At 45.3% G+C, this 14,175-nt stretch overlaps 1 protein-coding gene and 1 long non-coding RNA gene across 2 annotated transcripts; both read left to right on the top strand.

The window, feature by feature from the left end:
- The first annotated feature begins 789 nt into the window (after positions 1-789).
- On the top strand, positions 790-2,479 carry LOC120961894 (uncharacterized). Its single transcript, XM_040393358.1, has 3 exons — positions 790-1,854; positions 2,078-2,159; positions 2,337-2,479. Exons 1-3 carry the CDS (start codon positions 790-792, stop codon positions 2,477-2,479), a joined length of 1,290 nt encoding a protein of 429 aa, XP_040249292.1.
- A 1,056-nt stretch (positions 2,480-3,535) lies between these two features.
- LOC109753525 (uncharacterized) lies at positions 3,536-5,414 on the top strand. The gene is made up of 2 exons (XR_005759256.3): positions 3,536-3,817; positions 4,847-5,414. It is a non-coding gene; the product is annotated as an uncharacterized lncRNA (long non-coding RNA).
- The last annotated feature ends 8,761 nt before the right edge of the window (positions 5,415-14,175 follow it).

Raw genomic sequence — 14,175 nt, 5'->3', positions numbered from 1 at the left:
CTCGTCTTCCTAAGCAACCCTAAACGAACTCACAAAAACACTTAAACACGAAGCAAGATCCATCCCGCCTGCAAGGGCCAGGGTCCACCATCTCTCCATGGTCCTAAGGCCACTAGAGACGAGGCAGACCGGTGGCGGCATGAGGGAGGCAGAGGAACCCTGCCTCTTTTTTTTCTTGGAGGCGGCGGTTGTGTCTAGATTTGACTCTCAATTTGTGTGTTAAGTTACGTATCTAAGTTATTTCCACCGTGACCCGCCTTATTAGTAGGTACTCCCTCCGTTCCAAATTCGTCGTGGTTTTAGTTCCCTCCGTTCCAAATTACTCGTCGTGGTTTTAGTTCAATTGAACTAAAACCACGACGAGTAATTTGGAACGGAGGGAAACCACGACGAGTAATTTGGAACGTAGAGAGTATGAATTTACGCCAACCTCATAACCATGAAAAGAGAAATCTTACTCCCTCCGTCCCATAATATAAGAACGTTTTCGACACTATAAGAATTATGGGACGGAGAGGTACATTTTATGATTGCAAAAATAAAAAATGAGAACGAAAATGTCATCTAAATTTGGTAGGGCAAGAGGGAAAAGGAAAATCCCACTAGACGAACTAGTCGCTCGACTGGCTCTAGTCTGGTCGATTGTAGGCCACGACGAGAGGTGACTGACGCGTGGGGCCACCTTGTTGCTCGGTTGGAGCGAGCCAAATCCGGCGGTCGGCGGCCACAGTCGATCTCACTCTATCCCTTCCCCTCGTCTTCGTCGCCACCGCCGCCGCCGCCGCCGCCATGCTCCGCCTCCGAAGCCGCATCCTCGCCCACCTCCTCTTTTCTCCCGCCACCTCTCCCCACCGCTCCCCTCATCCAGCCGCCTCGCACTCCACACTCCGCCGCCTCCTCCTCTCCGCGGCCGTTCCCCCACGCACCGGATTCGCGGTACATGAGTACCTCGTCGAGACCTGCGGCCTCACCGAAGCCCAGGCACTCAAGGCCTCGGCGAAGCTCTCCCACCTCAAGTCCCCCTCCAAGCCAGACGCCGTCCCCGCCTTCCTCGCAGGCCTCGGCCTCTCCACCGCCGACATCGCCGCCGTCGTCCCCAGGGACCCGCGGTTTCTCTGCGCCGGCGTTGAGAGAACCCTGGCCCCCAACGTCCTAGGGCTCGCCGGCCTCGGCCTGTCACGCTCGCAGATCGCGCGCCTCGTCTCGCTCGTCCCCGGCGAATTCCGCCGTAGATCCATCGTCTCCAACCTACCATACTACCAGTCTCTCTTCGGCTCCTACGAGAACCTCCTCCGGGTGCTCAACCGGAACAACTCTCTCCTGGGATGCAGCCTCGACAAGGTGGTCAAGCCCAATGTCGCCTTCCTGCGGGAGTGCGGGCTAGGTGATTGTGATATCACCAAGCTGTGCTGCAAGAACACGGGGATTCTTAGCAATAACCCGGAGCGCGTCCAGGCGATGGCGGCACGTGCCGAAGGTTTAGGCGTGCCCCGCAGCTCTGGAATGTTCAGAGAAGCGCTGATGGCTGTTGCAACCATGAGTCAGGAGATGATTGCCGCCAAAGTGAATTACCTCAAGAACACATTCAGGTGGTCAGAAGCTGAGGTGTCCATTGCTGTTCATCGTTCTCCGATGGTGCTGGTGAGGTCTAAGAACATGCTGCAGAGCAAATCAGAGTTCCTTATCTCTGAGGTGAGATTGGAACCGGTAAACATTGCTCATCGACCAGTAATGCTTGGGCTCAGCCTGGAGGGCCGGCTCAGGCCCCGACACTATGTTATGAGGTTTCTTAAGGCAAATGGATTGCTAGACTGCGACAGGAGCTACTTTTCTGCAGTCATGGTGACCGAGAAGGTATTCGTGGAGAAGTACATATGCCCTCACAAGGAAGTGGCACCGCACCTTGCTGAAGACTATGCTGACGCTTGCAGAGGGCAAGTGCCAACTAGATTTAGAATTGCATGAACCAAGAATGGCCTATGAGAATCGGTAACTGTGTATGGTGCAAAAAAGTTTATGCTCTTAGTAGTGAGCTGGTAATTTCTGTCTCAGTGTTCTTTGCATCTCTGGATGTTAGTTATCTGCTATAGTATGTCTGGTACATGTTAATTTTATGTTGCTAATCGTGGATGAAACTGATAATATGATTGTGAGTCCTTGTATGCCCATTACATCATTCAGTAGAGAAGAAATCATCGCATTGTAATGAAATTGTCCATTCTCATCTCAAACCGTCTACGAGAGTGTGAGATCAGGGCACTCTGCAAATACTTTCCAAGTATCACTGAAGAGCTTATCTGCATGCTCTATAACTTTATTCTCTGTGACCATTGCAGCTTTCAATGCGCAGTATTATGATAGGAGATTAACCTCATTGGTTCTGAATGAGACGCAGATGAATTTTCATGGCTACGGGTGGACAGTGGCGAAGGGGGCAGGCCCGCGAGAGGGCAGGGTGGAGAGCGGGGTAGCCAGCTGAGCTGGGAAATCTTGCTGTCGCAGGTCGCCTTCTGTGGCTGCAGCCAAGGGTTGCCGTCGCCTTGGTGGCCGATGGGGAGCTCGACCAGTTCCCAGCAGGCAGGTAAGAGGTAAGCTCTAGTCTTTGTGATGGGTCAGTTTGATGGTTTGCCGCGGGGGCACTTTGTTCTGTTCAAGTCCTGTTTAGTTGGTTGTTAAACCATATATCACTTAAATATGCAAACATGCTACTTAAGCAAAAAAAAAAAGAGACTACTTTGTGTTATTTCATCAATTACTTCATTGCATTGTCTGTTAGTTTAGAAAGTGGAAAACTACATTGCGCCATTTTACAACTCCCTTCTTTTGTGGTGTTCTCTAATTGCCTTCCAATTTCCTAATGCTAGCCCAGTGCTGTTATTTACTCCCTCCGTCCCATAATATAAGAGTGTTTTGACACTACACTACACTAGTGTCAAAAATGCTCTTATATTATGGGACGGAAGGAGTAGCTTGCAATGCTGGTGGTCCTCGCCATGGAGAAATAAGGAACCTGAAAGAGCTGAACAATGTTTAATCTCTTCATATGTAAACATGGATATTGTAAGTTGTTCCCCTCATGTATGAAGACATTTCATGTGGCTAATGCCAGTAGCCCAATAGACTGTCACTATCTCAACTTAGATATTTCAGATATTTTTAGTAACCACACTATTCTGTAAGTACTTAATCACGACAGTTCCTCATGGTGCAATGTTACTGAGATGTTTTCTTGGTGTTTCACCCAACAATTAATTTATTGAACCTGTTAAGAAAATATTTATACGGCTTAACTGAACTCTAGGTAAAGTACCCTTAGGTGCGTATATTGTTCCATGATTGAAGGAAGTTAAACAACCAAATGTGCTCATGCAATTGCTATTCCTTTGGAGTCATCAGCAAATGTTCAGAGTTCAGACTAAATTTGATATGTCTTTTAGTTCTACTCGAAAAGATGAATAAGATACCCAGTCCATTCAAGGAACTGCAAATCGAAAACATACGTCGAGTGGACACACAAATATCTTAGTTGCAGTCAAAATCAGGGGCATCAGGCTCACAATTTTCTCCTTTTTCAGTAGTCAAAAGTGAAAGGGCATGTTACACCTATTTTGTCCATAGGTGTACTTGTTCTCGTAGAAAAAAGCTTGGGCATGTTGTATGTGCAAATATGAAATATGTAACATTGTCCCCGCTTAATTTGTTGCAGAATAGACGAGCAGATGCAAGGATATGATGCATGGAGGGCGTTGGCTAACCACAGTCGTGTTGGTATCGATTTGCTATGTTGTCTCAAGATGCCCCTGCCCCTTGTGTTAAGGTTTGGTTTCCTCAAAGATGATTATCAAATAATTATTGTTCTTGAAAATCGAGATTTTGAAGAAATTAATAAACATTATCCAAATGTGCTTTTGAGTTGGAAGTAGTATATATATTTATATATAAAACTCCTTCACCCAACTTGGAGTTTTTCTTACTCTCGTATTTGATTGTTGCACGCTTCCTGGGAGCTGTTTAGGAGATTTTGCATGCATTGGGAGTTGGGTTCTTTGCGCACTTTGTTATCGCGTTCGACCTGATCTTGTAATATCTTGAACATACCTGATAGTGTAGTGTTTCGGGATTCCTCTTTGCTGAGCAGTATTGTGCCCTTCAGAATTCTTGTTCTGGTCTTGGATCTTGAAGATGCTTAATCGATCAGTGTTTCTGTAAATGACGCATTCAGAATTCTGAAACTGCTATGCAGTATTATGTTGTATAATTATTTATGGATGGCAGTCGGGCACAATGGGCATGGGTGGAGCTTGAGCCCGCGAGTTCAAAATTGGCCTCTTCTAGGCAGAACATTTTGCCATGTGTAGAATTCCTATTGGTACATTCTTGACCAATATAGTTAAAAAGCTCAGAGCATTGTCATTTATTCTCAACCATCAGGCTGTCTCACACATGCATTCAGACTAGAAGATGCAATTGGAATTATTGGGGTTGCATGTCCCATCTGTTTATGTCAAGACATTTGATACTCAAAGTTTTTTTGTGCGGCAGTTTATAATGCCATTATTTTGATTTGTATTGCTTTGCTTTTCGATGCTGGTATGTCCAGATTTATAGTTGCACTCATCTTGTTCGTCGTACTAGCTAGCAGTGTGCTGTGGGGTGTGGGTGATGCAAATGGCATGCAATGCATATTTCAAACCGACCAAACTATACATACATAATAAACTAGTGCTCCCTCTGTAAACAAATATAAGACGTTTTAGATCAGTGACAGCACAGTTAATTTGAGGCTTCCTGAGATGCTTTCCCAAGTGTCTACTGATTGTCTGATTCATTCTACCAACTTTTGCAGGGTAGATATGCGATGAACCCACTGGTAAACTACCTGATCCTCAAGTTCTGGGAGGAGTCTACTCCTCTTGCGCATCAGTGTGATGAGTTTTCGTGAGCTCATGGGGGACCAAGGCGAGGTTGGCCTCCTGGAGTTCTTCCGGAGCGGGCGGGCGCATCTGTTTCCATGGCCAATAATCCATGGAAACAAGGCAAGGAAATCCTGGAAAATGGTTGTCCGTGGGAGTACCGGCCCTGCAGGGGGTGAAGTTTGCAACTTGAAACACGGGGCAGATGTCTCTTTCGATGGTCAGCTGAGCTTTGTTTCTGCGGAGAAGTGGATTGATTGTATTCTGATGCAAGCTGCGGTGTCTGTCTGACTCTGTTGCTGGCCGTTCCCTTGCGATGGTCTGTCAAATTTGAGGCCTAATCAGCTTGCCGTGTAACCTGCGTTATCAGTTTCCCTGTCCATCTACGGTCCTTGAACAACTTCATTTGCGGCAACATGTTTCATTGCTTTTCCATGTAAGATTTGCCTGCTGTATCTATCAGCAAACAAACTTGAATAAAATTCACCACTCGCCAGCAAAGTCAACAGCAATTACTGGCACTGGGTACAAGTAACACTGGCAATAAAAAGACGAACAGCAACACTATTTCACCAATCAGCACCAACGAGGCACTTTACCACTCACCAGCAACACAAATAACTTGATAAGACTATATGTCACAACAAAACAAACAGTTCAACACCAAATGTACACCAACACATGCACACATTGATGATCTCCATCTTAAAGAGTTGCCTGACATATGCTCCTGCTACGTTCTTGATTCTTTCTGGGCATCTTCGCTGGAGCGGGATCAGCCGCCCCAGCGACGACGAGTGCCGTTCGTTTTCGCCGTCGCGCGGGGCCGAACCAGCGGTAGGCGGCGGCTGCGGCGGCGACGACGGGTCTCCGTCACCAAAAGCGGCGGGGAGGGGGAGGACGATGGGCGACCTCGCGCGGCAGCTCTCGGGCGACCGCGGCGCCTTCGACGCCGCTGTTCCCGCCGGCGGCCCCCGCCCTGTCACCGCCTCCCTCCCGTCCTCCCCGGCGCGGCTCCCCCTGCTTCCCCCGCCTCCGCCGTCTCCTGCACCTCGCCTCGCCCCGGCTTGCACGGGCGGCCCGCGCTGGGCCGATGTGGCGGCGGAAGAGGACCTTGTCGATGCGGCGGCGGCTGCGGCCGGCGCTACCCGTCCTCCTTGATGCTTTGGCGACCGCTGTTGCCGGCTCCCTCCCCGCTGCGCCCCCGATCGATTCCTCCCCCCTTCCCCTCCCTCGTCCCTTGCAGCGCGGCTCTCTCCGCCCCGCTACACCACCTTCCCCACCTCACCTCGTCGCCGGCCGCGGTGCTAGTCGTCGGGTGAGGGAGTCCTGGACTAAGGGGTCCTCGGGCGTCTGGCCTGTTATCTATGGGCCGGACTGATGGGCTGTGAAGACATGAAGGTCGAAGACCGTACCCGTGTCCGGATTGGACTCTCCTTGGCGTGGAAGGCAAGCTTGGCGACCAACTATGAAGAGTCCTTCCTATGTAACTGTAAGTGCATCTAGTGCCCCCTAGTGATTTTGGTGTATTGAAGACTTATAGGTTAAGGGACTAATGTGTGTATGAGTGTACACAGGTCTATAAGTCTATGAGGAGTTTGATATTTAGAGAAAGTCGACCCCTAAAAATGAAGTTCTTCGACTGAAGACTTTGGATTTCTGAAGACTTTGAAAGTGAAGAAATTGGTGTGACCTTGAAGACTTGGCATTCATTCGAGGAACATGGAGCGTGAAGACTTTTGTTTTCGTAGTTTCATATTCTCTTTCTTGAGTCATAGGAAACACCGTACTGTTAAAGGGGGTCGAGAAAATACTAAGGAAAAATTTCCATGTGATGCTCAACTCAAAATCCTACACCTACCAATCCCTTCGAGTGAAGCCATTGGAAATCTCATACAGTTCAGTCATATCCTTTAGTGATAGAGACGAAGTTCTTCTGCTCTCTGAGGAATTTGTTCTGACTGAGGAGTTAGGAATTCGCCAGTGCGGATTGCCTACACAGTGAGGAACATGATAGCCCTGAGAAATTTGATACCCAAATTTCTGACCGTTGTTGTGCCTTGTGCCAGCTGTCCAAAAATATCTACCCACCTAACGGTCATATCATTGAAGGGCATTTATGTCTTATCATGTCGGGCTGCTCCCTAGGCTATAAATAGCCGCCCCCCTCAACCACTAGCTATTTGGCTGCTCCGAGAGAAACTAACACTTGTCATTTGAGAGCATCCCATCCTCCGAGGACTTTGAGCGAAAATCATCAAGTGTGGAAAACCCAAATCCAAACACCTACAAACCCAAAGTGATTGAGCATCACTGAAGAGATTGATCCTGCTTGGATCCGACGCTTGTTACCTTTGAAGATTGTGCTTCTTCCGGACGGTTAGGCGTCATGGTCTAGAGCATCCAAGAGGAATTGTGGATCGCCAAGTGACCGAGTTTGTGAAGGTTTGGAAGTCACCTGAAGACTTACCACGAGTGATTGGGCGAGGTCTGTGTGTCCTTAGCTCAAGGAGATTACGGTGAGGACTGTGTGTCCAGGACTATGTGTCCTTAGGTTTAAATACCTAGCCGCTCCAACCAGACGTACAAGTCAGACAACAGTTGGAACTGGTCTACCAAATCATTGTCTTCACCAAGCTTACTGGTTCTATTTCCTCAACTCATTCATTTCCTCATTACAGTTGTTGTGTGCTTGTTCATATCTGTTTGAAGACTTTGACTGAAGACTTTCTCAATTTCCTCAGTTCAATTTCTTCAGTCTGTTTGTCTTCATCCTGTGTTATCCTGTGTTTACGCTTTCTGTACTCAGTGCTTGTCTTCATTTCATCATTATGACCATGCTTGTGTTTTGCTATGTTTACTTCTGAGTACTTATTCCACTGCAAGTAGTTCTTCGCTAAGGAATTTCCTCACCCGCAAATTCCTCAGTGAAGAATTCATAAAAATCGCCTATTCACCCCCCTCTAGTCGATATAACGCACTTTCAGTAACCGACTCTATATAAACCCTAGACCCCCCCGGTGTCTATATAAACCGAAGGGGTTAGTCCGAAAAGCACATATACTCATTACCATAGTCATACAGGCTAGGCTTCTAGGGTTTAGCCATTACGATCTCGTGGTAGATCAACTCTTGTAATACTCATATTCATCAAGATCAATCAAGCAGGAAGTAGGGTATTACCTCCATAGAGAGGGTCCGAACCTGGGTAAACATCGTGTCCCCCGTCTCCTGTTACCATCGATCCTAGACGCACAATTCGGGACCCCCTACCCGAGATCCGCCGGTTTTGACACTTACATCGGGGTCATGGGCCCGGGCCTTGTCCTGGGGGTGGCCGGACGTGTGGATATCGGGACGGCGACGATCTCCTAGTGGCGCAACCTCGGGGATCGGCTGCCTCCGCCACTGGCCGTGGCTCTTCCACCCTCGGCTCCGTCCGGTGGGTCGTGTGGCGGCCCAAAGTTCCGCTCTTTCCGACCGTCCGGCGATGCGTCGAACGCGTCTCCGGCGGCGGCGGCGCTGCCGCCTCGGGTGACCAGGGAAACCCTTCCCCCCTCCCACGGCGCTCCGTGTGTTGGGCTGGGCCGACGTGGGCCACATGGGTGATGACCCACAAGTATAGGGGGTCTATCGTAGTCCTTTCGATAAGTAAGAGTGTCGAACCCAACGAGGAGCAGAAGGAAATGATAAGCGGTTTTCAGCAAGGTATTCTCTGCAAGCACTGAAATTATAGGTAACAGATAGTTTTGTGATAAGATAATTTGTAACGAGCAACAAGTAACAAAAGTAAATAAAGTGCAGCAAGGTGGCCCAATCCTTTTTGTAGCAAAGGACAAGCCTGGACAAACTCTTATATAAAGGAAAGTGCTCCCGAGGACACATGGGAATTATCGTCAAGCTAGTTTTCATCACGTTCATATGATTCGCATTCGGTACTTTGATAATTTGATATGTGGGTGGACCGGTGCTTGGGTGCTGTCCTTACTTGGACAAGCATCCCACTTATGATTAACTCCTATTGCAAGCATCCGCAACTACAAAAGAAGTATTAAGTTAAACCTAACCATAGCATGAAACATATGGATCCAAATCAGCCCCTTACGAAGCAACGCATAAACTAGGGTTTAAGCTTCTGTCACTCTAGCAACCCATCATCTACTTATTACTTCGCAATGCCTTCCTCTAGGCCCAAATAATGGTGAAGTGTCATGTAGTTGACGTTCACATAACACCACTAGAGGAGAGACAGCATACATCTCATCAAAATATCGAACGAATACCAAATTCACATGACTACTAATAGCAAGACTTCTCCCATGTCCTCAGGAACAAACGTAACTACTCACAAAGCATATTCATGTTCATAATCAGAGGAGTATTAATATGCATAAAGGATCTGAACATATGATCTTCCACCAAATAAACCAACTAGCATCAACTACAAGGAGTAATCAACACTACTAGCAACCTACAAGTACCAATCCCGGACTTAGAGACAAGAATTGGATACAAGAGATGAACTAGGGTTTGAGAGGAGATGGTGCTGGTGAAGATGTTGATGGAGATTGGCCCCCTCCCGATGAGAGGAGCGTTGGTGATGATGATGGCGATGATTTCCCCCTCCCGGAGGGACGTGTCCCCGACAGAACAGCTCTGCCGGAGCCCTAGATTGGTTCCGCCAAGGTTCCGCCTCGTGGCGGCGGAGTCTCGTCCCGAAAGCTTGCTTATGATTTTTCTTCGGACGAAAGACTTCATATAGCAGAAGATGGGCACCGGAGGGCCAACAGGGAGCCCACGAGGTAGGGGGGCGCGCCCAGGGAGGTAGGGCGCGCCCCCACCCTCGTGGCCAGGGTGTGGGCCCCCTCTGGTATTTCTTCCGCTCAATATTTTTTATTATTTCCAAAAATAACTTCCGTGGAGTTTGAGGGCTTTTGGAGTTGTGCAGAATAGGTCTCTAATATTTGCTCCTTTTCCAGCCTAGAATTCCAGCTGCCAGCATTCTCCCTCCTTATGTAAACCTTGTAAAATAAGAGAGAATAGGCATAAGTATTGTGACATAATGTTTAATAACAGCCCATAATGCAATAAATATCGATATAAAAGCATGATGCAAAATGGACGTATCAACTCCCCCAAGCTTAGACCTCGCTTGTCCTCAAGCGGAAGCCGATAACGATAAATATGACCACATGTTTAGAGGTAGAGGTATCGATAAAATAAAATACGGACATGAGGGCATCATGATTATTCTTATAACAGCAACATATATAGATATTGTCATACAATTTCTTATGCTCAAGTAATAATCCATTCACAATGTCAAGTATGAATCAGAAACTTTATTGAGAACTAACAAACTATAATCTCAGTCATTGAAGCAATTGCAATTTATCATAACATCAGAAAGAGTCTATGTAAGAGCTTTTCAGCAAGTCCACATACTCAACTATCATTTAGTCTTTCATAATTGCTAACACTCACGCAATACTTGTGGTTACGGAGTTTTAATCGGACACAGAGAAAGACAGGAGCTTATTGTTTCGCCTCCCAACCTTTTACCTCAAGGGTAATGTCAACAATAATAGTTCATGCTAACTTACATCCAATTGGATATATATATATATATCAGGATCTTTCCAACACAAGGTGTTTGCCAAAGGATAAAATGTAAAAAGGAAAGGTGAAGATCACCATGACTCTTGCATCAGGGTAAGAGATAAAAGTAAAAGATAGGCCCTTCATAGAGGGAAGCAGAGGTTGCCATGCGCTTTCACGGTTGGATGCACAAAATCTTAATGCGAAAGAACGTCACTTTATATTGCAACTTGTGATATGGACCTTTATTATGCAGTCCATCGCTTTTATTTCTTCCACATCACAAGATCGTATAAAGCTTATTTTCTCCCAAACTAATAAGTCATACATATTTAGAGAGCAATTTTTATTGCTTGCACGGATGACAACTTACTTGAAGGATGTTACTCAATCCATAGGTAGATATGGTGGACTGTCATGGCAAACTGGGTTTAAGGGTATTTGGAAGCACAAGTAGTATCTCTACTTGGTGCAAAGAATTTGGCTAGCATGAGGGGGAAAGGCAAGCTCAACATGTTGGATGATCCATGACAATATACTTTATCTCAGATATAAGAAAACATAACCCATTACGTTGTCTTCCTTGTCCAACATCAACTCCTTAGCATGTCATATTTTAATGAGTGCTCACAATCATAAAAGATGTCCAAGATAGTATATTTATATGTAAAACCTCTCTTTCTTTATTACTTCCTATTAATCGCAACGCTGACCAAAGCTATGTTTGTCAACTCTCAACAACTTTTAATCATCATACTCTTGTTATGGAAGTCATTACTCTCCATAAGATCAATATGATCTCTTTGTTTCTTTTTATTCTTTCTTTTTTATTTTTCCCTCAAGATCATAGCAAAATAATCAAGCCCTTGACTCAACACTAATCTTTATTATATAGCTCACGGACTCGATTACATAAAGGGATCATAAAGCAAAACTCAAAACTAAATCATACTAAAAACTTTATTCTACTAGATCAAGATACTACTAAAAGGATCGAACTAAGAAAAACGGTAAAGATAGAGATGTGATGGTGATACGATACCGGGGCACCTCCCCCAAGCTTGGCAGTTGCCAAGGGGAGTGCCCATACCCATATGATTATGTCTTCTTTGCTGGTGAAGGGGTTGTTGATGATGTAGACTTGTTCATCTTCCAAGGCATAGGCTCACCATCATAGAAGGATGATCGAGTCTCCGGGATCCTTAAATCTGCAGCCAAACTCATCCTCTTGAATCTATATTCATACTCACAGTTTTGGTTTTGCAGGTCATAGATTTGGGCTTGGAGGTGCTCGATTTTCTCGTGGAGCTTGAAGATGGCCTCCCCAATGTCCTTGGCATCCAGCTTGTGGTTGTTGGTGAACTCCGTGATCATTATGTGATTGGAGTCAAGTCCACGCTCCACCATCTCCCGGCACTTGAAAACTTGTTGCTCCATTGCCTCGAGCCTTGTCTCCACGCTTCCAGTCCTCCTTGGTCCCTCAACATCGCGGATGTGCATCACCCCCTCACGCATCTCAATAGTTTGAGGGTGTTGCAGCACCTCCGCGAGGTAGGGGTTGATGACCTTCTCGAAGAACTTGTCCTTGGGGGCACTTGGAGACGTCATGATGATCTAGATCTGTCAGAAAAACAGCTCGAAACAAGAACAGAGGACAATTGCGTGATACAGGAGCCAAAACCTTCGGGAGTTTATATAATGAATTTTTACCGACCAAAATATGTATCGTGCAAGAAAACGGAGTCCGGAGAGCGCACGAGGTGCCCATGAGGCAGGGGGGCGCGCCCTCCACCCTCGTGGAGGCCTCGTGTCCTTCCCGGAAAGCTTCGTATTTTTCTATTTTTCTAAATATTCCAAAACGGAGAAAAATTGCCATTAGAACTGTTTTGGAGTCGGTTTATTTACCGTACCACATACCTATTCCTTTCAGGAGTCTGAAATGTTATGGAAAGTGTCCCTTATGTATTCCTCCAGGGTTACGGTTTCAATAACATTGGTTTCAACATTTATAGGATTACCTGAGATTAAATGTTTGATTCTTTGACCGTTCACCACCTTCGGATTTGTGCCTTCGAAGTTGTTGATTTTTATGGCACCGGAACGATAGACCTCCTCGATAACGTAAGGACCTTCCCATTTAGAGAGAAGTTTTCATGCAAAAAATCTTAAACGAGAGTTGTATAATAATACATAATCACCTACATTAAACTCACGCTTTTGTATTCTTTTATCGTGCCATCTTTTAACTTTTTCTTTAAACAGTTTGGCACTCTCATAGGCTTGGGTTCTCCATTCATCAAGTGAGCTAATGTCAAATAACCTCTTCTCACCGGCAAGTTTGAAATCATAGTTGAGCTCTTTAATGGCCCAATATGCCTTATGTTCTAGTTCGAGAGGTAAGTGACATGGTTTTCCATAAACCATTTTATAAGGAGACATACCCATAGGATTTTTAGATGCAGTTCTATAGGCCCATAATGCATCATCAAGTTTCTTGGACCAATTCTTTCTAGATCTATTAACAGTCTTTTGCAAAATTAATTTGAGTTCTCTATTAGTCAATTCTACTTGACCACTAGACTGTGGGTGATAAGGAGATGCAATTCTATGATTGACATCATACTTAGCAAGCATTTTACGAAAAGCACCATGAATAAAATGTGAACCACCATCAGTCATTAAATATCTAGGGACTCCAAACCTCGGAAAAATAACTTCTCTAAGCATCTTAATAGAGGTGTTATGATCAGCACTACTAGTTGGAATAGCTTCTACCCACTTAGTAACGTAATCAACAACAACTAAAATATGTATATATCCATTAGAGGCAGGAAATTGCCCCATATAATCAAAGCCCCAAACATCAAATGGTTCAATAACAAGTGAATAATTCATAGGCATTTCTTGATGTCTACTAATATTACCAATTCTTTGACATTCATCACAAGATAAGACAAACTTACGGACATCCTTGAAGAGAGTAGGCCAATAAAAACCGGATTGCAATACCTTATGTGCAGTTCTATCTCCAGCGTGGTGTCCTCCATAGGCCTCGGAGTGACACTTGCGTAGGATCTGTTCCTGTTCATGCTCATGTACACAACGCCTAATAACACCATCTACTCCTTCTTTACAAAGATGTGGGTCATCCCAGAAGTAATGTCTTAAATCATAGAAAAACTTTTTCTTTTGCTGGTATGTGAAACTAGGTGGTATAAATTTAGCAACAATGTAATTAGCATAATCAACATACCATGGAGCAGTACGAGGAGCATTTATGACATTTAATTGTTCATCAGGAAAGCTATCATCAATAGGTAGTGGGTCATCAAGAACATTTTCTAACCTAGACAAGTTGTCAGCAACGGGGTTATCAGCTCCCTTTCTATCAATAATATGCAAATCAAATTCTTGTAGCAAGAGAACCCATCTAGTAAGTCTAGGTTTAGCATCTTTCTTTTCCATAATATATTTAATAGCAGCATGATCAACGTGAATAGTTACTTTAGAATCAACAATATAAGGTCTGAACTTATCACAAGCAAATACAACTGATAATAATTCTTTTTCAGTAGTGGCATGATTTCTCTAGGCATTGTCTAGAGTTTTACTAGCATATTGAATAACATTTAATTTCTTATCAACTCTTTGCCCTAGAACAGCA

Source organism: Aegilops tauschii, chromosome 6 (assembly GCF_002575655.3).
Source record: "Aegilops tauschii subsp. strangulata cultivar AL8/78 chromosome 6, Aet v6.0, whole genome shotgun sequence".
Taxonomy (NCBI): Eukaryota; Viridiplantae; Streptophyta; class Magnoliopsida; order Poales; family Poaceae; genus Aegilops; species Aegilops tauschii.
The sequence above is the reverse complement of the archived record's forward strand: the minus strand, read 5'-3'. Positions and strand labels throughout refer to the sequence as shown.